The following is a 24,420-nucleotide window of genomic DNA, read 5'->3' as shown; positions in this document are numbered from 1 at the left end:
GAGCAGGAGCTTTAGAAAAATGACAGGACTCTGTTTCTAAGCAGCTCTAGTATCTCAATCAACCTTTTGATTCAGTTATTAAGTAGCAGGGAGCATTTAGGAAAGAAAAAAAGAGAGCCAGGTTTATTTTACTTCTCTTTCCAGGATGCAGGAATTACCTGGCATATTTCATGAGGCACCTTCGGTGGAACAGCACCTTTAAATAGGTGTGCAGTGTCATACTGACACCTAGTGGCCATTAGCGATATTAACCTTTCTTTTTACTATGCAATCAGAATATTCACAGTCTATTTAGGTTACATTATTATTATTATTATTATTATTATTATTGTTATTATTATTATTGTTATTATTATTATTATTATTATTTTATTGATTTATATATTGCACCATTATATTCTGTAGCATTGTACAGTGGATAAACAGGGCATTATAGAAACAACAGATAATATGTCCCTGCTCAAAAGAGCTAACAATCTAGATTAAATTAAAGTTTAAATTGCAAACTTCTGGTGCTTAGATAATAAATCTTGCAGCCTGCGAAGAAAATTCACTTTATAGAAAGCCTGGGTCTTATTAGCCACAGCTGTGTGTTCTGCAAGTCAAGGTGAGATAGCATTGAGTGTATAGTGATGGAAGAAATCAATACAGGACACATAGATTAATATGTTTTAGCCTAAAAGAGACAAATAACCTTTAGTTAATTGAAACCTTTTACTGGGCCAGTATAGAAAAAGATGTAAAGTGTTTGAGACCTCAGAAGTCTCTTCTTCATCACATGGGTTGTGAGTTTCTGATGTTCCCTGTTCTGGAGATAAATTATCTTTCTAAAACACCTTATTTTTCTTCTTTCTTTCTTTCTTTCTTTTTTATTCAAGAGAACATATTAATTGAGATATCAAGAATGTTAAGCAATAAACCTTAGCAGAACTTTTATTTCATTATTTCCTCTGTAGGTTAAATCACATAAAAAAAACAACAGCACAATAACAACACAAAAAAGTTTTATGGTAACAACGTATTGTTTTATGTTAACTGACAAGAATTATCTGAATAATTCTGTCTGAAGCTACATTTTATACAATGAAAGAATTATTCATCAGTAAGTGGAACAGCACCTTTAAATGTCATTAACTCCTTCATGCTTAGGGATGGAATATTATGTCCCTGGGGGCATAAGGGATTTTGGATGAGCCTGGTGCCTCCCCCCATCTGTAGCTCATAGAAACAATGTAACAGCGCTTGAGTTGAGGACTGTTACATTGTAAAGCGGTTTAAATGCCTGTAACGGGTTTGAATCTTATAAATATAAATGAAGCATTACATTATATCCCTGTATTTCATTGCAAAGTTGTAGAGGCTAATGGAGTGATGGGATTTAAACATGCGCGGGGTGGGCATATGGCTCTTGAATCTAAGACTAGACCAACGACTGATTAAGCTTTGAGTCTTTACAGCAGGAGAAACGGGCGACTGGACAGGGGCCGAATGGGGCCGATCTGCTGGGCGATTCTATGCTTCTGCCTGGTGTTTGGTGCTTCATTAAAAAAAAATCCCTCAAAATGTAGGTTCTGGTAAAATGTTGAATTATATAGTTATATATATATAAATATTCTTTGAATTACACCCATTGTTGGCCAGAACACAGAAACGCCTTGAAATAAAAGCATAACGTTTTCTTGTCATAGCGGTAACCATTAAGGTACAGATCTTACTCTTTCAAATACCCCCCCCTACACCCGTCATATTTCATTTTCCCCTCCTTAGGATTAAAGATATAACACTCCTCCTAGCACTCTCAGCCAGCATCCTAATCAAACCACCTGACAACCAACAACCTCTGCAGATCATCCAGACCTGAACAAATCATCCCCATCAAAGCCGTTCCTCCCCTATTGTTTCACTTCCTCCTCAACCACCGACTAGATTGTAAGCTCCCGGGACGAGGGCCCTCTTCTCCCTTTGTACCAGTTTGTCATTGCTTGCTACAACGCTACGGAATCTGCTGGCGCTACATAAATACACGGAACGAGTTCTAATGAATACAATGCAAGTTCTTCTGTTTCCGCCCCACTCCTGATAGACATTATCGGCCACCCGGCACATTAATATGGGGTATTTTAAATGAAACGCACAAAGACTTTATGTGAGATTTTTTTTTTATTATTCCTGGGAACTGTCAGGGTTTTGCCCCCCCCCCGAGTCTCATGGGTTTTTCACACACGGCTGGAATCCCTGCTTGAATACAGGTGACTTCAGTCATAGCTTTAACGGAATATTGCTAAAGGGCTATTAGAAGGTGTCAGGTTTATGGTCCAGTTCCTTGAGCCGTACTGTACATGTCACTCCTAGATCAGCAGATGTCTACCAGCTTCCATGCAACATTGTATCATTCTTATATACAGTGTAGCTATAGGTACTGTATTCCCTGGTGTTGCCATATCAGCATTTTCCCCCTAGACATACATTTTTACTTGTTGCTGATCCTCAGCTATAAAGCCCCCCCCCAGCAGAATGTCTGAACTTCATTAAGCAATTGATTTCTTTCCGTGGGTTTCTACATCTCGCATACTGCAGGACAGTGCTATAAGTGGTCAGCAACATGTATAAATTAGATGTGCCCTGGGGGGGGGGGAATGGCCGGTTATGTTAACCTTATTCCCTAGTATAACTAGTTCATTCATAATAGATGTCAAAGCCTACTAAATGAAGGGCCCTACAGTCCTAGAGACAACCGCTTCAAGAAAAATACAGCATGGGGGGGGTCATAAATTATGAACAATGAGGTATACAGGTCATGGTCCTTCTTCTCCAAACCTCAGCAAGGTCTCTGTGAAGCCATCATGCTCCAGACATGTTATGAAAGCTTTCTTGGGTAGAACTTCTTCATGTGCTTGCGCAGCAATTCGTCTCGTATCCCGTAGATGACGGGGCTCAGGAACCTTGGCAGGCAAGTTAAGGTGAAGAATTTGGCCAACGGCACAAACTCGGCATCTTGTTTGGGGAACTGTTCCATGAGTAGGTACAGCAGCGAGGTCATGTACAGCAGGAGCTGGAAAGCGTGGAGCATGACGGTCCTGCTGGCCTTCACAGCAGAAGACTTGTTGGAAGTCATCTGCCGAGCGACCTTCATGACCTTGATGTACGTGTACAGGATGACGAGTCCCACAAGAGCGAAGTTAAAGAGGAAGGCGACGGATCGTATGATGATTTGGATGGGATTCAGAACCAGAACCTCTTGGGTGCAAAGCACGCTGATTGAGAAGAAGTTCTTGAGCGAGGAACCCATGAGGAACATCTCAGCGACGTTTGGAATGAACCCCAAACTCCAGACCACCCCAATGGCGGCGTAAGCTCTTTGGCACGTGCAGAGCTCCGCGTGTCGTAGCGGGAGACAAATGGCTACGTAGCGTTCCAAAGACATCACTGCCAGGTTATAAGGAGTGTTCCGGAACGTAGACGAGGACAGTTCGTACAACCAGAAGCACACAGGTCCCGGCACATACAACACGTGCACGTTGGCCATGAACAGAATAATTCCCAACCCAAGGTACAAGGTGTCGTTGACCAACATGTGGGCAAAGAGGATGTATCGCGCGTTCTCCCGGATCTGCGCCGTGGTGAAGAAGGCGCTCAGGATGACCAAAATGAAGTAGAGGAAGAAGAAGAAGCAGAGAAACATTACCACCATGAGGGCCGTTTTGATGTGAGTGGACGTTTTGTTGTCCTGGATGGACGATGGAGTGCCGTTGGCGTAAAACGCGGTGGAATTCGCCATCGCGGGGGCCAATCGAGGCTCTTCGTTCTTCAGGAACCCAGATTATGGGGGAGGAAAAAAGACCGTGGTTATTGCGAGCGGAGACATTTTTGGACGTAACGGTTTTGGCATGAAGAGGAATTACCGGAAAAATATTATTAAAGGAACCCAACCTATATATATATATAGATAAAGCTTTAGAAATATGGAAGTCCATTTGCCTCCATGCTCCCTGCATAATGAATATATATATACGTAAAAAATATATTATTATTATTTATTGTTTTATATAGCGCCATCATATTCCGTAGCGCTGTACAATGGGCAGGCAGGACGTAATAAGTAGTATATAACATAACAATTTGAGAAACAGGTGATATACATGGGTTCTAAATTCCATAGCTTTTATGGTAATTTATATTATGTTAGAATATTGACCATTTACATTTTTTATATTGGGGCGTAAAGCATGTATTGGGGTCTCCATAATAATCAAAGTTTATCTGCTTGGAACAAGGGTAGCAAACATGTAGACCAGGAGCTCCAATCAGTGCTGTATGTTTTTTAATGATCCTTCAGTCTGAAGAAGAGACCTCTGAGGTACCAAAAGGCAATGTAGCCTTATAGTTTTTCTATGTTTTTTATCCACTTCAACTAAACCCTCTATTTTCTCTCCCGGGCTCACGCAGCGCTATTTTTTTCTTATGTATAAATTGGGACAAATTGTGGCATAGTGGGGCATGCAGCCTGGTCAAGAACCGATTCTATCATTTTGGGACAGTTGGCAGATATGACTATGTTATATTCACAATACCCAAAGAAAAAAAAAATTCCATAAGACAGAACATGAATTTTAATAATTTTTTAATTTTTTTATTGTTATTATTTATTATTAATTGATATTATTATAATTATTATTATTATTGAAACAAAAAGATTATAAAACCACCTGTCACGTGAAATTGTGCAGAAAGTTAATAATTATAATAAGTCAAATACTTCCCAATACGGTACTGCCGCGGCCCAACCAACACTCCTCAAAATTGAAATTCAGCAATATTGGGGCGCATGTACATAAAAGGAAAAAAGAACAGACTACAATAATGTGATAATGTATCTCAGTGGTGATATCAATGAAAATGCACCAAACGCTGGGGTGCAAAAGGCTCTTCAAATTGAAAAAAATTCTAAAAATATTTATATAAATTCATATAAAATCTACAATTATTAAATGATATTATTATTTTAAATAATACTATTCTTATTATAACTATTATTTTTAGATATTATTATTATTATTACATTATGTTATTATTATTTTAAATAATACTATTCCTATAATTACTATTATTAATATTATTATTAAATATTATTAATATTATTAAATTATGTTATTATTATTATTATTATTTGAAATAATACTATTATTATTATTATTATTACATATTATTATTTTTAAATGATAACATTATTATTATTACATGTTATTATTATTATTTGAAATAATACTATTCCTATTATTATTATTATTATTATTATTATTTTTAAATGGTAATATTATTTATTATTATTATTACATGTTATTATTTTAAATAATACTATTCCCAATATTACTATTATTATTATTTTTAAATGTTATTATTATTATTAAATTATGTTATTATTATTATTATTATTATTATTTTAAATAATACTATTCCTATTATTACTATTCTTATTATTTTTAAATGATATTATTTTATAAAATGATATTCTTATTAGTATTAGTATTATTATCTTTTATTTCTATAGCACCGAACCGGCTAAGACGATCTGATACATTAGGGAAAGAGAGCTCGGCTCACAAGCTTACAGTCTAGAGCTTTAGCAGATCAGTCATTTTATTCTTTCCTTTAAAGATTCATTCACATGAAAATGACATAGATTTTTTTTATTGTTTTCTGTAAAATATAACAACATGAAATGAGATGTATTGTTAGGATGTTTTACTTTACCGAGAGGGAGGGTAGATAAGTGGAACAGCCTCCCAGCAGAGGTGGTAGAGGGTAATACAGTGTGGGTATTAAACATGCATGGGATAGGCATACGGCTCCTGAATCTAAGACGAGGCCAACGACTGATTAAGGTTTGAGTCTTTACAGCAGGAGAAACGGGTTACTAGACGGCGGGGCCGAATGGGGCCGATCCCCCGGCTGACTCTATGTTTCTCTGTCTGTACATAAAAAGACCTTCTTAAAAAGTAGATTTTTACATTTAAGGGAAATAGAAATTAACTTAAATCCGACTGATATTTCCATCACAAATGCAATGCAATCAGACCTTCAGAAATGTTATAAAATATACGCCATAGATTGCAAGCTCTTGTGTCCAACTCCCATATTTTTACATTTATTTTAGCTTTTCAACATACTGCCTCTCCTTTGTACAACACCACGGCGTACGCTGGCGAACGATATAATATGGTAATATATAATAAAATACTGTATACAATCAGTGACGCCGTTCATTTATCTCCAGCTGATAGCAGCGGTTCAGTACTCACCCCGAGCGCTCTCTTGCTCTCTCTCACGCTCTGTCTCTCGCTCTCTGTCTCTCGCTCTCTCTGTATATATGTATTTATATATATATCTTAGTAAATGATCCACCTTCTGCTGTCAGAACCTCTACTATTTATCTTCACCCGGCTCCCTACAGTATTCTGGGGTTAAAAATGTTAATTCGGCTTCCCCCTGACAGGTCTCCCAGATGGCACGGCTGGCATCTCCTTAAGGAGGACTCGTGTGGCTTGTGTTTTATTCGACTGCTTTGACAAATAAAGCCTAATTACTAAATCCCCTGGCTTGACGCGGGCGACGGCGCTCGTATGTGACACTGCTTTTTGAAAACTTGAATTCAAGGCAGGAAGCGTACGGTATATCTGGAGTGAGAGCATGAAGGCGTCCTCAACCCGTCAACAGAACAAAAATTATAATAAGCCCGAGGGCAGCGTTTAATAAAATAAATTGGACGGGGGGGGAGGGTTTATGATTAGGGTTGCCACTTTAAACTCAAAAAAAGAAATGGCGGTCATAGTTGTGGGTTGGTGAGGGTGGAGCTAACAAAAAGGCGGAGCCACAAAGGGTGGGGCCATAATGCAATGCGTTCTAAGTAGTGAAGGTTTACGTGACACTGACACTCACACTACTGGAGACTGAGGCCGAGCCACCGCTTCCCTCCTTTGGCGTTGGCGGCACACAGCGCACCATTCGAATATGCAAATATTCAAATATTCCGCCAGTTTTGGGGTCCCTTACAAAACAAATGACCTGGCCCCCCCTACTCAGATGACCCCCCCCCTCTGCGCTACAGGAGTTTTCTCTTATACTCATCTTTTTTTTTTGCTGGTAAAGATGGCTCAGACAAGCCATTTGGGTGCAAATATGGAGCAGACAAGCTGTTTGGGGGCACAGATGTCATGGAGGTGTTGCGGAAGACTAGTGACACCTCTATCAGTGAGGGCTATTGTGACTACATTTTTCCAGGCGTATATTATAAATTAGATTTGCGTGCAGAGCACAAAATTATTTCGGACTAATTTTTCGTTTTAATTGAGCTCCGGGGAGCTTTTTTTAAATTTAGAAACCAAATTTTTTGCCCAATGTTTTCTGCTATCTCTTTCTGTTGCTCAGTCCTGTCTCTGCCCCCCCCACATGCTCACTTACTGTCTCCAGTCATTTTCTGGTCTCCTCTGATCTCTGTCTGAAGAAGCAGAGACCATGCTGACAGGATAGTTGGAAAAGGGAGTAAGGAGAGGGGAGGGATGAGGTCAGTATGTGAGGCAATGTTCTACTGCAGAGAAAAGAACGACAGAAGAAAAGAGTAGGGGGTGTAGTGTATTCAGTGCCTGCAATAGAAGCTACCTTAAATTATAATACAACTATACCTGGGAACTTCTGGGCTCCGGTTACCTGGAGCCTTCCCTTGTGGGACGCGGCCAGGACCACACATTGACGTCAGCGGGCGGTCCTGTGATGTCGGTGGGTGGTCTTGCTGACGTCGGACAAATGGGCGGGGAGTGGGGTGTGTCAAGACCCCGCGACCCGGAGGATTCGGTCAAATCCAGAGAGTTCCCAGGTATGAATATAACCCTTGCTTGTCTGTAGAGGTAAATTCTTACAGGCACTGAAATAGTAAATTGTCCTTTGCATATTTATTATCCTTCCTGAGATTTTTACTGTTATCTAATGTAATAAAGTTCTACTTAATGTAAGGAAGACATCATTTACAGAGAGTGTGGTGCCTCCCAGCCGAAGCTTGAGGTCCACAGAACCCCTGAGACTTAATAAAGTCTTGGCTGTATTTGCTTAGGCTTAATAAGCAGGACCGGTTACATTTATTGGACCCACTTTGGACCTTAACCACATTTTCTGGGAATGCTGCCAAAAACGCTCTACACAGCTTGTTGAAGCCTGCCTGACCCATCTTGGCAACCGTCCCAGAAAATGTGTGCACAAAAAAATACCAGCTTTTCCATTAGTGAGTATTTTACTTATGGCATTGACTACCGGCTGTGCCGGTAAAATACATACAAACACACACTCAGTAACACCATACACTTACACATACACAACACGCACTCAACTCACGCTCTCTGATCATCGCTGAAGCTCACACACTTCCCCCTCTGAATTTTTTTAGGTCTATTTGCCTGTATATTATTTACTGTCTTCTGTGTTTTAGAGAACTTTGTTTTCAATAATTTATTTAAATTAACTTGAAAATTGTTAATTTCATACTTGTTGCGAGGTCTCCAAAAGATCCAGGGCTGGAGCCCACAGGAGATTTGATGGCACTTTGGGAGTAGTCTCTGTGCACACTCCACACATACACACACACACACATATATATATACACCCACATATATACAAACATATATATATATACACACATATATACAAACCCTTACGAAAAATTACTGCAGTTTTTTGGACATGAAAAAACTGCAATACTGCACTTTTACTGCAGTTTTACTGCACATTTACTGCACTTTTTTTTAATATTGCAAACCTACAGTTGTAATTCAAAGTACTGCAGCTTTATTGCATTTGTGCTTCCGTACAAAAATAACTGCAGTAAAACTGCAGTTCAGTGAAGTACAAATGCAGTAAAACGGCAGTAAAAGTGCAGTAAACGTGCAGTAGAAGTGCAGTATTGCAGTTTTTTCATGTCCAAAAAACTGCAGTATTACTTCAGAAAAACTGCAGTAATTTTTTCGTAAGGGAATATTCGCGAAACATTTATAAAGCAACAATATTCTGATTTCTCTGTTTCCAACGTGCCAGCTCAGGGCCTCAGCTCTCCTGTCAGGGCTCACGTACACCCTTTCTGCATTCTATACCCTTTAGGCCCAAAACAGTAATGGACAAACTGTCAAAATAAAAACATATACTCTACTTTTACAAATTGCTTTGTTTTGTGCACTTTTTGGTACACTTGGGCGCCGGCCAACCCTTCGTCTTTGTGTGTTCGGTTGGGGCGAATATTTGTCGTGTTCGTTTTTTGATGTTTTTTTTTGTAGAAGGGGTTAATACGGGGTTAACGCGGCACGCACTACGCAGCAGCTTCGGCACCAGGATTTTACAGGTCCGTACGAGCAACTCTATTGGTCGCCGGCAGGTGCCCACTCTGCCATCAACCAATGAAGTGCAACCTCTTGTTTTAAAACGAAATATACAACCAGTGTATAAATATATACATTCATATTTTTCTACTCTTTTTATTTTATTTTTTTTTTAAATCTTTTACATTTACTTTTCCATTCTCTTACTTTTGTTCCCATTTCATGTGGATTTTCAGGAGAATGTGGCTTGTTAGGATTAGGATTCTATAAGAATGAAAAGACCGGTAATAATGAAACCATGGAAAAAAAAATAAAAACACTATTTTGACACAATATCCAGTCATAAAGTCATTCGTTTTATTAATTGTACATTTTGGGTGATGGTCCTTATATAAACACTTCCTGTATCTCTTTGTTTTCCTTGTCTCCGATGAGCCAGAGGCTCGTGGCTGGCTCGCCAATTATGCCGATCGCACGTTGCATATTAAACAAAAATGAGACTTTCGCGGTGGCGTTTAACCCGTTGGAGTTAACTTTGCCAAAGATGATGTGAAAGTTTTGAGGAATACATCTTTCGAATGAATTTGCTGAACACTTCGTCCCTCAGGCCGTAGATTAATGGACTGAGGAACCTTGGCAGACACATGAAGACTAGGAAATTGATCGTGACTACGAAGGGAATATAGTCTCTGCCGTTGGACTCCGTGAACGAGGAGGTCAAAGAGGCCATACATAAGACCAGCTGGAAGGCGTGAAGCATGACCGTTTTGCCGGCTTTGAAGGCGAAAGAACTTCCAGTATGGATCTGCTGGGCCACCATCATGACCTTGACGTACGTGAAGAGGATGATCAGCCCAACTAACGTTAGGGTCAGCACAAAGGTGAGGCTCTGAATGGTGCTCTGAAGGGGGTTCATGTTGGTACGTTCCTGTCTGCACAAAATGCGTAGTGAGAAGAATTCGGTCTCCACCGAGGCGCTGAGGGTAATTAAATCCGCCACGTTGGGCATTATTCCAGTTACCCACATGAGCGCGATGGCGGTGTTAGACCTCTGCGGCGTGCAGAGCTCCATGTGTCTCAGCGGGTAGCAAATGGCGACGTAGCGTTCCAGAGCCATGGCCGCCAGGTTGTATGGGGTGACCCTAAACGTGCACGCTGCCAAGGTGAGCATGGCGTAGCAGACCGGCACGGGGTAGCGGATTAAGAACATCCTCGACAGCAAGAGGATAAGAACCACGATGAGATACAGCGTGTCGTTAATGAGCATGTGGGCGAAGAGGATGTAGCGCGCATGGTCGCGGACATGAGGGGAGGTGAAGTAGACTTTGAGGATGACTATGATGAAGTACAGGAAAAAACTGAAACAGAGTAACGTCACAACCAGAAGCATCAATAACAAGTGCCATACAAAGTCGCTGCCGGGGCTGTCCGTCTGGGTGGTGTTGGCGCGGGAGAGCATACTATCCACCATGGCAGCTCGAAAAGAGTTTGGAATTTTGAAGATCTGGACCTAGGAAGAAACAAAAAAAAAAGAAAAGAATTCTGGTAAACAGAGGTTTTCATGGTTGCCGTGGAACATTATAATTTTTGACCTCTACCACTTCCTGCTGGGAGGCTGTTCCGCTCATCTACTACACCCTCGGCAAAGAGACAAAATCACAAGATTTGGCCACTCGCTAGGGAGGCAGTAATTGCCTTTGTTTAGTACGGCAGATATCCTTTCCATCGATCAATTACAAAAGAGGAGAAGTCAATCAGACTATTTCAAACGTAGAGCGCGGAGAGGGGATGGTTAAAAAAAAGTAATTAAATGACTGTTTCTTTAATTTGCTTTAATTGTGATAGAATTCAAGGGATCTGAGCTTATTTTGTTGTCATGAATACCTTTCAGAGGTCTTGGGTTTGAAAGACCTGCATATATTAACCCTTTAGGTGCTGTCCATGGTTAGTCGGTAGTATTTATTAATATTATTATTATTATCTTTTATTTATATAGCGCCGACAGTTTATGCAGCGCTTCTTACAATACATATATTCAAGGGGTCTGACGAGATGAGAATTGACGGACTAAGACAAACCGATACATTAGGCGGAGAGAACCCGGCTCGCAAGCTTACAATCTAGAGATACAGCGCTGCGGAATATGATGGCGCCATGTGAAATAAATAACTAATAATAACAAAAATAATAATAAATACTCGGCTTATTGTGAGATGCGTCTTCACAGTCATTTTGTAAAATCTCTATAAAACATGATCTGCATTGTGTATTGTAAGGGCTTTTCTATAGGAACACTGTTATACATTATTCATTTAGACGAATTCAGAGGAGGGGTGTGGGGGGGGGGGGTCATTGATTAACCCCTGCAGGACCAGATCAAGATTTCTTTGGTTTTAGTGCATTAGGTGGAAGCTAAGAAACAAACTCTTTTTTAATATGTTCAGACTATAAAATTTAGTTTTTATTGGTCGTATTTGGTGAATTATTTTAGAATTAATAAACCTATATTGGAGCATTTAATAAACTATTCCCTTTTCTTATTTATGGAAAAAAATAATGAATGAAAAAAAAAGAATTAAAACACAGAAACATAGAATCTGACCGTCTAGTCGCCCGTTTCTCCCGCTCTAACGACTCAAACCTTAATCAGTCGTTGGTCTCGTCTTAGATTCAGGAGCCGTATGCCGATCCCATGCATGTTTAAATGGTATTACCCTCTACCACTTCTGCTGGGAGGCTGTTCTATTTATCCACTACCCCGTCGGTAAAGTAAAACTTCCACTCTAAGGTGTTTAGAAATATCTATTTGGTTCTTTCTAAACAACTATATTAAAGGATACAATGGTCAATATTCGAAAAAGAAAATGTATTGTGAATTTAGTAAAAACTAAAAAAAAATCTGTTTTCTACCCCAAAAATATGCCAATTTTTTTTTTAAAGTAATTGTAATAGACTTACTACTTTAAGAGCACCTTGCAGATCTGTACAGGTAATTTATCCGAGACGGAATAACCATATTTAACCATTTAAATACAACAGATGTCGTCATTGCATTAATCAAACCACGTAAACGCTCAAAGGAAGATATCATTTTCCAATTAAAAAAATAAAATAAAATATAATCTAAATAATATATACAATATTTATAGAATATAGTGTAATATTTGAAATGAACAGCACTATGGCACCTGCCGGAGCTATATAATAAATAAATGAAACGTAACCCCATCAAAAAGTAAAAAAAAATAATCACATACTGCATTTATTCCAAGAAGAGTTTTTTATATATATATATACATACAATAAAATATAATAAAATATCATTATAAATAAAGTTAACTAAATATTTATTTCAAGATTTAACTCATTAACTGCTTACTTTTTTGGTGTTATTTCATTGTGACTCTTGCACGATGCCTTGATGGGGTAATGCAGTTTTATTATGCATAGTCTCACCCCAAGTTAACCCCTGATATCCCAGCCAGCAGGTAAGTCTAAGCCCCCGCTGCCCCTGGCAGGGTTTATTTCCGTAAAAACTTTGCGCAGACGTCGAGTCTCTTATCGGCTGGAAGTATTTATCTGGCTCTTGGTCCCTGCGGCGTTTACCTAATTAACCCCTTGCCTGCCTGACCGACGGCTCCTCCGTGTGCCACGGGTTGCCAGGTCTACCAAATGCCGCGCCACTGGGGAGACAGGTTAATCCGCTCTCCCCACCTGGTACATCCTATAGGGGGCAATCGGACAGGTGCATGGAGTCTCACACATGACTGCTTTGATAGATTCGGGATAATTATATTCTTGGCGGCTTTTGTTTTTAGATACTCTTGGTGGCGTTTAATAGAGCGTTGACAGATTGTAAGCTCTTTGGACAGGGCTCGCCTCGCAAGTCAAATTGTAATATGTAATATGTAATATGCTACTTGTTATGTCCTGTCTACCCTTTGTACAGCGCTACGGAATTTGATGGCGCTATATAAAACAATAAATAATAATAATAATAATAATAATAATAGATTCTGGTTCAATGTACAAAATAACGCTTAAAATGTACAAATGTATTCAATAATAGAAATATTTATAAATGTAGCAAAAAAAAGTCAAATAGAGAAAGCAAAGCTCTTGCTGTATAAAGTGGACTTAATATTCCTGTTCTGAATGACCTAATATTACCAGAAGCGACATTATAAGAGCTTCTACCAGTTTTATGTGATTTGATTTTATTAAATAGAAAATGTTTTTTTTTAATTTAAATTACCTCCCTGCTGCGACGAATATATTATACACCCATTATTGCTGTACTTTAGGGGTGTATTTACTAAGCCATGAGTTTGCAGGTGAAATGTAATTTGAGAAATACTGAGAAGGATCAACTCTGTGAGCTTCTTCTGCTGGAAGGGCTGAGCCAGCCCTGTATAATGTATAGATTAATCAATGAGAAGCCCTTTGTAATGTATAGTCAAATTTGTGAGATGCCCTGTATAACGTATAGTGAAATCAGTGAGCCGTCCTGTATAATGTATAGATAAATCAGTTAGATGCCCTGAATAATGTATATTTAAATCAGTGACAAGCCCTATAGAATGTATAGATCAATCAGGGAGATGCCCTGTATAACGTACAGATAAATCAGTGAAAAGCTCTATAGAATGTATAGATCAATCAGTGAGATGCCCTGTATAATGTACAGATAAATCAGAGACATGTCCTGTAGAATGTATAGATCAATCAGTGAGATGGTATGTATAGTTATACATTATACAGGGCATCTCGCTGATTAAACTATACATTATACCATAAGTGCACTGATTTAGATAGAGCTATGAGCTGGCCCTGTATAATGTATAGATGAATCAGTGAGATGCCTGTCCAGAATCCCCCTCCTCGCCCCATATTAACTAAACATTATACAGGGCCGGCTCAGAGCTTCCTCCAGAGCAATTCTCCGGCTAGATCCCCTTTTAATGAATAAATCCTTTGCTTCTGTTAATGTGAAGAGAAATATAAAATACACAGCGCTGATCGCACCAAATAAAACCGCGTCGTGTTTAGTATTGTTTACTGTTTATTAACTGTTTCACTGCCTCACAATCACAGTCATGCAGACATATTGATGTCATTTGACGCTTTAAATTCTGTACACCCCATTTATAGGCATAATCACATATTTACTAAACAGTATTAAAGCATCACATAGTAGAAAGGTGTGGATTGGTGGAATATATATATATATAATGTGATTCTAACTCAGAAGTAAAGAATGTCTGCAGTAAAATGCATTGGAGTGAATGGACTGTATCGGCTCCCGTATGCATTTAACATGAAAATAAGACTGATGTGCCCCCTAAAACTTCTGCAGAGAAACACAAATATGACCACCAGTCAAATGGAAATGTGGCCTGTGGCACTACAATCAAGTATTTGAAGAACATTCTTTCTGAAACGTTACGCTTGTCTGTGCCATCTTTGCCCCAAACGCCTTGTCTGTGCCATCTTTGTCCCGACATTGCTTGTGTGCGCACGCAAACAGCTTGCCAGTGTAATCTTTGTCCCCAAACAGCCTATCTGTGCCCCCAAACAGCCTGCCTGTGCCTTTTTTGTCCCCAAACAGCTTCTCAAGCCCCCCCAGATTGCCTTACCATATTTGCCACCAAATAGCTTGTTAGTGCCATCTTTAACCCCCCCAAAAAAAGGGATCGGGGAAAGGTTATGTTCAGGTTATGTACAGATAAATTCCTTTTGCTGAGAAATGAGAATAATTTACCCCCTGAAAGAAGACAGTCTTACGCGTATATAAAATTAGGGGCAACAGCCTTTTCAGAACTTTTCCAATGTTTTTGTGCTACCATAATTCCACACTTTTAAATGTAGGTTACCCACAAAAATTAAACATCATTTTTTTCCCTAATACAAGTAAAACTTTCATGCGTGTAACATGCTAATTAATGTCTGTATTTAGAATGCGATGTCATAAAAGTCCCTGTGGGTGTAATGGTCAGGTGTCCCAATACTTTTGTCCATATGGTGTAACCAGAGTACCGTTTTATTTATAAAGAGAAAAATGTATACTTTAACATTTTAAGACATTTTTAATCATTCTAAGTAAGCTGACCCTGAGTTTCTTGAAATATTAACCCTTCAATGACCTATCATGCAGATCCTATATAACAACTCATCAAATGTGTTAACCGAATGGCTTTAATACAGGTCCTTCTGGAAACCTTGACATTATTTAAAGATACAGTTAATTAAGTCACCTGCATTCATGAAGGTCAAATAGGTCAATAGAATTAGTTTAACCGGTAGACGTAAAAAACCTCTATTAACAATGCCTTTGCAGAGAAACAAAAAAAACATATTTTTTAATAACATGCTCTTTTCTGTGCTGCTGGTCAATTTCAACTCAATGCTGCTTAAAGTTAAGAAAAAAAGGAGAAAAAAGTAATATTTTTTTGTCTTTTTCTTAATTTTTTTTAAACTCTATCCTTGTTCTGCTCTATGAAACATGTCAGCGGCTTCTCAAGGCTTGATAGCCTCTCAATCTGGTTTGCGGACTCTGGTGGCATTACGCTGGATAGATGAGAGAGAGATTTATTGTATATGTTGTGATAAAGATAGGGTTACAATCATTCTTATTCTACCAGTTGGACAGATAAACTCACACATTTTGTGGTTGAATTCCCTAATTTTGTGTATAGAAACTGTTTGGAGTTTCATGTAGTCCACAGGCGTGTGACCAGCGAGCAACGTTTTTGACCTGGGCCATGGGTGGTAAACGAGGAGAGACCAAACGATAACTCCAGTATCTACACCCCCTTATAATACATTTTCTTCTAATAGTTGGGCGATAACTGAAGCCCAACACCCGGCTCAGGTTGGCTTGTGAAGACCAAAGAACCAGAAGCCAAGCCATCTCCCACCCAACATCTCGGACATGATGAAGGTCCTCATAAGTACTTCTGTTCCAGGTAACTCATCTGTCTTACGCCCCCCTACTTATTTCCTAACCGTATGGACTCTGCATAACATCATCTACAGTAAAGCGTTAAAATAATGCGTTCAAATGAAAAACAATGAGAAAATAAATACAGGAACTTGGAAGCACGTCCAAGCCAACATTTCTTTTTTAAATGTATTTTAAAATTTTGAGGAGTACATCTTTCGAATACATTTGCTGAACACTTCGTCTCGTAGGCCGTAGATCAAAGGACTGAGGAACCTTGGCAGACACATGAAGACTAGGAAATTAGTTACGATCAAAAAGGCGACGTAGTCCTTATAGCTCGACTCGGTGAACGAGGTGGTCAAGGAGGTCATGCATAAGAGGAGCTGGAAGGCGTGGAGCAGGACGGTTTTCGCCGCCTTTAAGGCCGAAGAATTTCCCGAGCCGATCTGCCGCGCGACCACCATGACCTTGATGTAAGTGAAAATAAGTACGAGTCCCACCATAGTTAAGGTAAGTATGAAGGACACAGAGCGTATGGTGGCTTGAAGTTGGCTCCTTATCATGTGTCCCTGTGTGCATAACAGCCTACTCGAGAAGAATTTGGTGTCCACCGAGGTGCTCAGGGCAATGAAATCGGCGAAGTTGGGTATCATTCCCGTTGCCCACATAAGACCGATGGCGGCATTACACCTCTGAGGCGTGCAAAGTGTGATGTGCCTTAGCGGGAAGCAGATGGCGATGTAGCGTTCCAAAGCCATTGCCGCCAAGTTGTACGGAGTGACCATAAAAGTGGATACGGCCAGGGTGATCAGGAAATAGCATATCGGAACAGGAAGGTGGGTAGTGAACAAATAACCCAGCATAAGCAAGAGCCCCACAATGAGATATAATGCGTCGTTAATGAGCATATGGGCAAAGAGTACGTAGCGCGCATGCTCACGGACATGGGGCGTTGTGAAGTAGACGTTTAGGATGACCGAGATGAAGTAGAGGAAGAAGCAGACACAAAATACTGTCAGAGTCACGAGACCCACCCATACGTTATATACAGCACTGTTTTTGTAAAGGGACATCTGAGTCGAGTTGGTATAGAGAGTGGAATTCACCATTGCAGGGGAGACCCCGACGTTCAACTTTCCAAGCTGTTCCAACTACAAAAAATAAAAATAAAAAAAGAATCAATGCATATTTATATATAAAAAATATTTTAAAAGGGAATAATTTATTCACAGATATTTTTAAAAATATAAATAATATAATTTATAAAAATATAAAAAATATAATTTATAAAAATATAAAAAATATAATTTATAAAAATATAAATAATATAATTTATAAAAAAATATAAATAAATATCAATATTTCTTAATAATTTGTAAAAAAAAAAATTTGGAGGCTACAGAACGTTTAACTGTTATTTTTCTTCTTTTTCATTGTAAAGACGGACAAACTTTAGTAGGAGAACTAGTAATGCATCGTTAGGTGTTATGTCATGGAAAATTAGAGAAGAGCTGATGCTGTGTTACAATGTGTTCATTTGTCTGCTTTGCCTTTCTGAAAACCTTGCCCATCACTTAACTTAATATTAATATTTTCTCTTGAAACTCTCTTGAAACTTGGAATTTTCTGACAGATCGGCCCCATTCGGCCCGTCTAGTCTGCCTGTTTTTCCAACTCTGGAGACTCAAACCTTAATCGGTCTCGTCTTAGACTCGGGAGCCATATGCCCTTGCGTGCGTGTGTAAGTTCCCTCACTGCATAGGCCTCTACCACTTCTGCTGGGAGGCTGTTCCACTTATAGAACATGGATTAACCAACCTTAATCTGAATGTGCTTATAAAGCTAGCCTCTTGCGTCTATCATGGGGCATGCGGCTCTGCCGATTTCCGGCCACTCTTCGATTTCCGACCACTGGTCGAAGTGACTTCTTCTAAACCAATTCTCATCATTTTGAGCATAGTGGTCTCTTGTCCTCGTTTTATGCTGAAGGAGCCTTGTTGGTTCGTAGACCTTCTTCCTTCTTGTTTTAAGGAAGAGACGAACCAACCCTACCACTGATTTTATGTTAATGCCAACAGACAAGAGAAAGTCCCCCCCGTAATGCTGGAGATATAGAAACTATATATTCATAAAAATAACCAACAACTGGAATCGAGTAAACAGCAGGAATATTCCATTTGTTGCTATGGTGATAAGTCCACTTTTCAAATTTTGCACCTCTTAATGCCATAACCTGAAACCTAGAGGGCCAGATGGAATGTAAGGATGATTTACTTTACTGAGAGGGATACGAGGAACAGCCTCCCAGCAGAAGTCGTAGACGAGGCAATTTAAAATTGCATGGGATAGATATAAGCGTATCTCACTGAATATAATTCTTGACCAAAGAGTGAGTTAAATTTCAGGATTTTACAAAAGAAGAAAAAAACTAAAGCCACCTGTTGATGTGAAATTTACTATTACTATTTTTTTTTTCACATGTTTTTCTTTCTATTGACCATGAACTATTTTTGTATTTTAAGATAGATCTTCTCTTTAATTATTCAAAAAAATAATTGTTATATTTAAATTAAATATTATGATTTTTTTTACCGTATTTATGTAAACCATAATTAAACTATTTCAAGTAAACAGCAAGATTTTTAAGCACAATTTTAAAAATAATATTTAACTATTTTATGCCTATTTTAAAAATAATATTGAGTTATTTTAAACACAGATTTGCGTTTAAAAAAAACTAAGATTTTTTAAACATATATTTGTATACCACACAGAAAATATATAACTGATATATAGTTTTAATCCTGCAGAAATATTGAATTTTGTTGTTTTTTTTTGGCAAAAAGAAAAATGAATGAAAAATAATATTATATATTATATAAAAATATATTTCAAATATAGCTGCATAAGAGTGACTATAACAATTAAGAAATTTAAGAAAAAATATTATAATATTTTTAAAATAATTGTAATAAATACTATTATTCTAATTTAAAAACGTAATATATATTTTTTTAAATGCATGCTTACCCGGGACGTGCGGAAATATTTCTGTGATGGTCCTCGGCCAGATTTTGAACCTCTTGTCATCTGAAAGTATTTATCTGTTCCCTGGTCCCTGCCGTACTTACATCATTAACCCCTCACCTGCCATGCCCCGTAGGTTACCAGGCCTACCGTACTTGGTCCCCTAAAGCATTAGGAGGTCTCCCACGTGGCACAATCTGCTTTAACCATCTGGTAATTCCTACAGGGGCAACCAGATAGATTTGCGGAGTGTTATACATGACTGATTTTATCTGTTTTAATTGTCTTAATATCCCTATGTTTAATATACACATGACTAGTTTGACTTGTTCAATGATAGTTTCCTTTACGGCCCTGCAAAATTAGAATTTTACTTATTTCGCAAGAAAGTGAGACTTTTCTATTCTATTCATAAAAATATCAAAACCCCAGAGTGGCATAAAGGAGTATAAGGCATTTCTGGAGGCAGAGTAGCATAACTGGGGGGATAGGTTGGCAAATAAAAGGAAATAAATACAAAACAAATATGAAAAAATAGTTTACATGAATTAATAAAGAAATAAAAGTTTCTTACAAGAATATCGTGAAGAATAATGTGATCAGTGTTTTGTTCCACTGAATAAAATGGAACTTTTTCATCTAAAAATGTTTGCAGTAGCAAATGTTTTGATTCCATTATGTCTAATGTATTTCATTTATTAGGGCCTTTAACACTTTTGCTCTCTGGCATTTTAATACGAAGAATGTGACCGCGACCGCGAGATAAACTATATGAGGCTGGTCTCCAAATGTTTCCAGGGCTGCTTTTCATTCCCTGTCCGGCCCTCGGCAGGAGGGGGAGCACCCATTAGAGCGCTCCCCCTCCTGCCGCTCTGTCTTTAGCGCAGCGATACGTGCCACTACGGTGATTGGCGGAGGCTGAGTGCTGGGGGGAAGTGATGTTTAATTTCATGACGTCACTTCCCCCCAGCGCTCTGGAGTCTGGCAGCATCCGCAGACCGGCTGGCCTGTGCAAGCTCGCTGCCTGTGGACTCGGAGGAAAAAACCTTATGTCCCTACTCCTGCCTGCACTGATAAAAGTAAACTGAGGTAGGTGAACATTATGTTTCTGTGACAGGAAATATTGGGGGGAGGGAAGGTGCACATTATGTTTCTGTGACAGGAAATATTGGGGGAGGTAGGTGCACATTATGTTTCTGTGACAGGAAATATTGGGGGGAGGGAAGGTGCACATTATGTTTCTGTGACAGGAAATATTGGGGGGAGGGAAGGTAGGTGCACATTATGTTTCTGTGACAGGAAATATTTGGGGGGTAGGTGCACATTATGTTTCTGTGACAGGAAATATTGGGGGGAAGGTAGGTGCACATTATGTTTCTGTGACAGGAAATATTGGGGGGAGGGAAGGTGCACATTATGTTTCTGTGACAGGAAATATTGGGGGGAGGGAAGGTAGGTGCACATTATGTTTCTGTGACAGGAAATATTTGGGGGGTAGGTGCACATTATGTTTCTGTGACAGGAAATATTGGGGGGAAGGTAGGTGCACATTATGTTTCTGTGACAGGAAATATTGGGGGGAGGGAAGGTGCACATTATGTTTTTGTGACAGGAAATATTGGGGGGGTGTAGGTGCATATTATGTTTCTGTGCATAGGCTATCTATTAACCTACCCCAAATTAGACTGAAATTTTCCTTTTTTAATATGTTGACAAGCTTCAAACTTGTGTCTCCACGCTGTCATAAATGGAAGGCTTGTATGTACTTCTTAATCACGCAACCAGGGTAGGTAGGAAAAAGCTGTTCGTTAGACTTCCGACGATAGTGGCGATTCTGGTGAAAAAGGTTAAAAAAGGTTAAGTTAAAAAAAAAAATTATTTTAGAAAAACATACTCAACTTCTACGTCTTCCTGGTAAAGGGTAGGTAAAGCCAAGTACCCTTCGGGTGCCATGAGGATGGGCAGTAAAAATCACTATCCACCCCTTGCACCCTTTGCAAGGAGTGCAACCTGTAGGAAAAAAAAAACAACCAAGCACTTAACATTTAAGGTATCATCCCGCAACGATCAGCAGAATGGTCCTCATTGTGTAGCCAAAGGCAAGGCCTTTAAAAAAAAATGAAAGCAGATGCAAAAAAATGTGTCCTGACCTCCAGCACTCAAAGGTTTAAAGGGCTGAAACTGAAGATGTTGCATGTTGTGGTACGGACATGTTGAGATATTTGAGCTCAGTTCTACAAACAGGCATTAATTAGGAAGTAACAAAACACAATGTTTTAATTCACATTTTTATTTGCTAAAAACTCAATTTCAAACATAATCCTTATCAATAACTCAAGTAAAGCTGATACTGTTTCAAAAATATTTAAGCTTTTTTTATTATTTTGTTTAATTGGTAATATCTATTAAGACCCTTCCTTCGTTCTTTGCTTGACTCTTGTTCAGCAGTAGATAATTTCCGGAACTCCAAGTTGTTATGTGATGTACTAATTGTTATGTCCTGCTTACTCATAGTACACCGCTACAGTATAAGATGGCACTATATACCGTATTTGCTCGATTATAAGACAAGGTTTTTTTCAGAGCTAATGCTCTGAAAAATACCCCTCGTCTTATAATCGAGGTCGTCTTCTAATCAGACCTCATTCTGCTGGGGCCAGGCTGCTTACCGGGCTTTGAAAGCGAGCAGCGTCTCTGCTATTAGCAGCAGGAAACAGGAAGCTAGCACAGTCGTCACATAACTCTACCTCCCCCTCCTTCCTCTGGGGGCGGGGCCAGAGAAGTTGCTCGCACAGCCGGGCCCCTGCAGAAGTCTGCGAGTGGGAGATCTGCAGTTCAGGTAAGGGGGTGGGGGGTTTGAGTGTGTGTGTGTGTATGTGTGATTAATGGAATGAATGAGTATTTAAATGTTTGTGAATGAGAGTGTGTGTGATAGCATGGATGTGAAAGGGGGGGTAGCATGGCATAGGGAGGCTGTACTCAAACTCCTATCATCCCCAGGTTCCAGCATGTACTGGCTGCCTTGGCTTGATAGGAGTTTGATTGCTGTTAGCAGTTATATATATATAAAAGGCATTTCTGGAGATATATATATATATATATATATATATATACCTCCAGAAATGCCTTTTAACCCCCTATATGTCACTCTGGCATATAGGAGGGCATAAGACATTTCTGGAGGCAGAGTGGCATATAGAGGGTTAAAAGGCACATCATAGGGCAGAGTGGCAAATAAAGGGGGATTAAGGCATTTCTGGGGGCAGAGTGGCAACCTTGGGGGCAGATGTGCATAACTGGGGGGGGGCAGGTTGGCAAATAAAAGGAAATAAAAAAATATATATTTTTCTCAATCATAGCTTTTATTAAATATGAAAAAATTGTTTACATGAATTAATATTTACTAGTAAAACTTTTTTTCCTATAGGGTAGTCTTATATTCAGGCTTTTTGTTTTTTTTCCTAAATTAATATTTAGATTTTGGGGGGTCGTCTTATAATCGAGCAAATACGGTAAATTAATGAACAATAATAGTATGCTGTATGGTAGCTAAGGCTATAATGTAACAACTGGATTAATTAAACACCTTGGTCTGCAGATCATAAAAAGCTACTAATGATTAATGAAATAATGAGAAAAAATGAGAGCTATACCATAACCGTATTGAATAAAGAAGAGTCATCTTTCTATAGATTAGGGATATTAGGATCTGAAATATTACCCGATGATTGAATATTCATTTTTTAAATCTTTTTGAAGGTTAGTTGAGTTAGAACAGATACACTTTCTATCCATTTTCTGTGGTGGCTTCTATATTGGGGCTGAAAGACTATTACGAGATTGGTGAGAACTACTTATCGACACCCAGGAAGCCACCTCCAGGAGACCCCCAACTCGGATTGTCCAATAAAAGTCATCACTGTTGAGACCAACACGGTTTTATGCTATAAACATCTTCTTTCCAATGTTGGTCCCCCATGTCCTCTGAAAGTTCAAGTTTTATGTTTCTACCCAAGTGACCACAAAGCTCTATAATTAGTACTAAAAGGCAGACCGTGATGGACCTCTTCTCATGTGAGGGGATCTTATTGGGGTGCATCAGGACCTTCATTAAGAACCTCGCATCTAGGAGGCAATAACATCACATTTACTTGACTTGATCTTCAAGTTGATGAATGTCTTAAAGTTGTAAAGCTTTCTAAAGCATTGCTTGAAGGCTTCATCCCTTATCCCGTAGATTAAAGGACTGAGAAACCTTGGTAGGCACATAAACAAGAGGAAGTTTCCGATGACGAAGAACATAACGTTGTTTTTAAAGTATGGCTCCGTAAACGATGATGTTAAGGAGGTCATGCATAAAAGGAGCTGAAAAGCATGAAGCATTACCGTTTTACCAGCCTTGAAAGCAGAAGAACTTCCAGAGCTGATCTGGCGAGCAACCATCATGACCTTGATATACGTTAGCAAAATGATCACCGCTACCAGCGTTAAGCTTATTATTGTTGCAAAGGACCTTATATCCCTTTGCAATGCATTAAATATCATATTATCCCGGCTACAAATTATATCAATAGAAAAATACTTTCTATTAACGGATGTGCTCAGGACAATGAAGTCAGCGACATTTGGAATTAGTCCTATTACACACATAGTCGCGATCGCCACGTTGGATCTTGATGGAGTGCAGAATGTTACGTGTCTTAGGGGATAACAGACGGCTATGTAGCGTTCCAGCGCCATGGCTGCCAAGTTGTATGGCGTGATCCGGAATGTCGAAGATGCCAGAGTAAGAATGGTATAGCAGATCGGAACAGGGATGTATATTACGTACAGTGCACAGAGTAACAGAATAAGACCAGTGACCAGATACAATGTGTCGATGATTAGCATGTGAGCGAAAAGGATATAGCGGGCGTTCTCTTTGACGTGAGGTGCCGTAAAATAGACATTTAGTATCACTGCGATGAAGTAGATGAAAAAGCAAAAGCAGAGAAGCGTCAGGATGACGAGGACCGTCCTCACAATCTCAGCGGCTTTGCTGTTGAAACTCGTAATCTGGAAAATGTTTCCGGAGGGAGATGTAGAATTTTCCAT

General features: G+C 39.1%; 4 protein-coding genes across 4 annotated transcripts; all 4 read right to left on the bottom strand.

The window, feature by feature from the left end:
* Nucleotides 1–2,857: 2,857 nt before the first annotated feature.
* On the bottom strand, nt 2,858–3,778 carry LOC128473921 (odorant receptor 131-2-like). The gene has a single exon (XM_053456142.1). The coding sequence runs from the start codon at nt 3,776–3,778 to the stop codon at nt 2,858–2,860; it is 921 nt and encodes a 306-aa protein (XP_053312117.1).
* Nucleotides 3,779–9,885: 6,107 nt separating this feature from the next.
* LOC128473919 (odorant receptor 131-2-like) lies at nt 9,886–10,827 on the bottom strand. Its single transcript, XM_053456141.1, has one exon. It carries the CDS (start codon nt 10,825–10,827, stop codon nt 9,886–9,888), a length of 942 nt encoding a protein of 313 aa, XP_053312116.1.
* Nucleotides 10,828–16,490: 5,663 nt separating this feature from the next.
* Nucleotides 16,491–17,408, bottom strand: LOC128473918 (odorant receptor 131-2-like). Its single transcript, XM_053456140.1, has one exon. It carries the CDS (start codon nt 17,406–17,408, stop codon nt 16,491–16,493), a length of 918 nt encoding a protein of 305 aa, XP_053312115.1.
* Nucleotides 17,409–23,451: 6,043 nt separating this feature from the next.
* LOC128473917 (odorant receptor 131-2-like) lies at nt 23,452–24,420 on the bottom strand. The gene has a single exon (XM_053456139.1). It carries the CDS (start codon nt 24,418–24,420, stop codon nt 23,452–23,454), a length of 969 nt encoding a protein of 322 aa, XP_053312114.1.

Source organism: Spea bombifrons, chromosome 2 (genome assembly GCF_027358695.1).
Source record: "Spea bombifrons isolate aSpeBom1 chromosome 2, aSpeBom1.2.pri, whole genome shotgun sequence".
NCBI lineage: Eukaryota > Metazoa > Chordata > Amphibia > Anura > Pelobatidae > Spea > Spea bombifrons.
The sequence above is the reverse complement of the archived record's forward strand: the minus strand, read 5'-3'. Positions and strand labels throughout refer to the sequence as shown.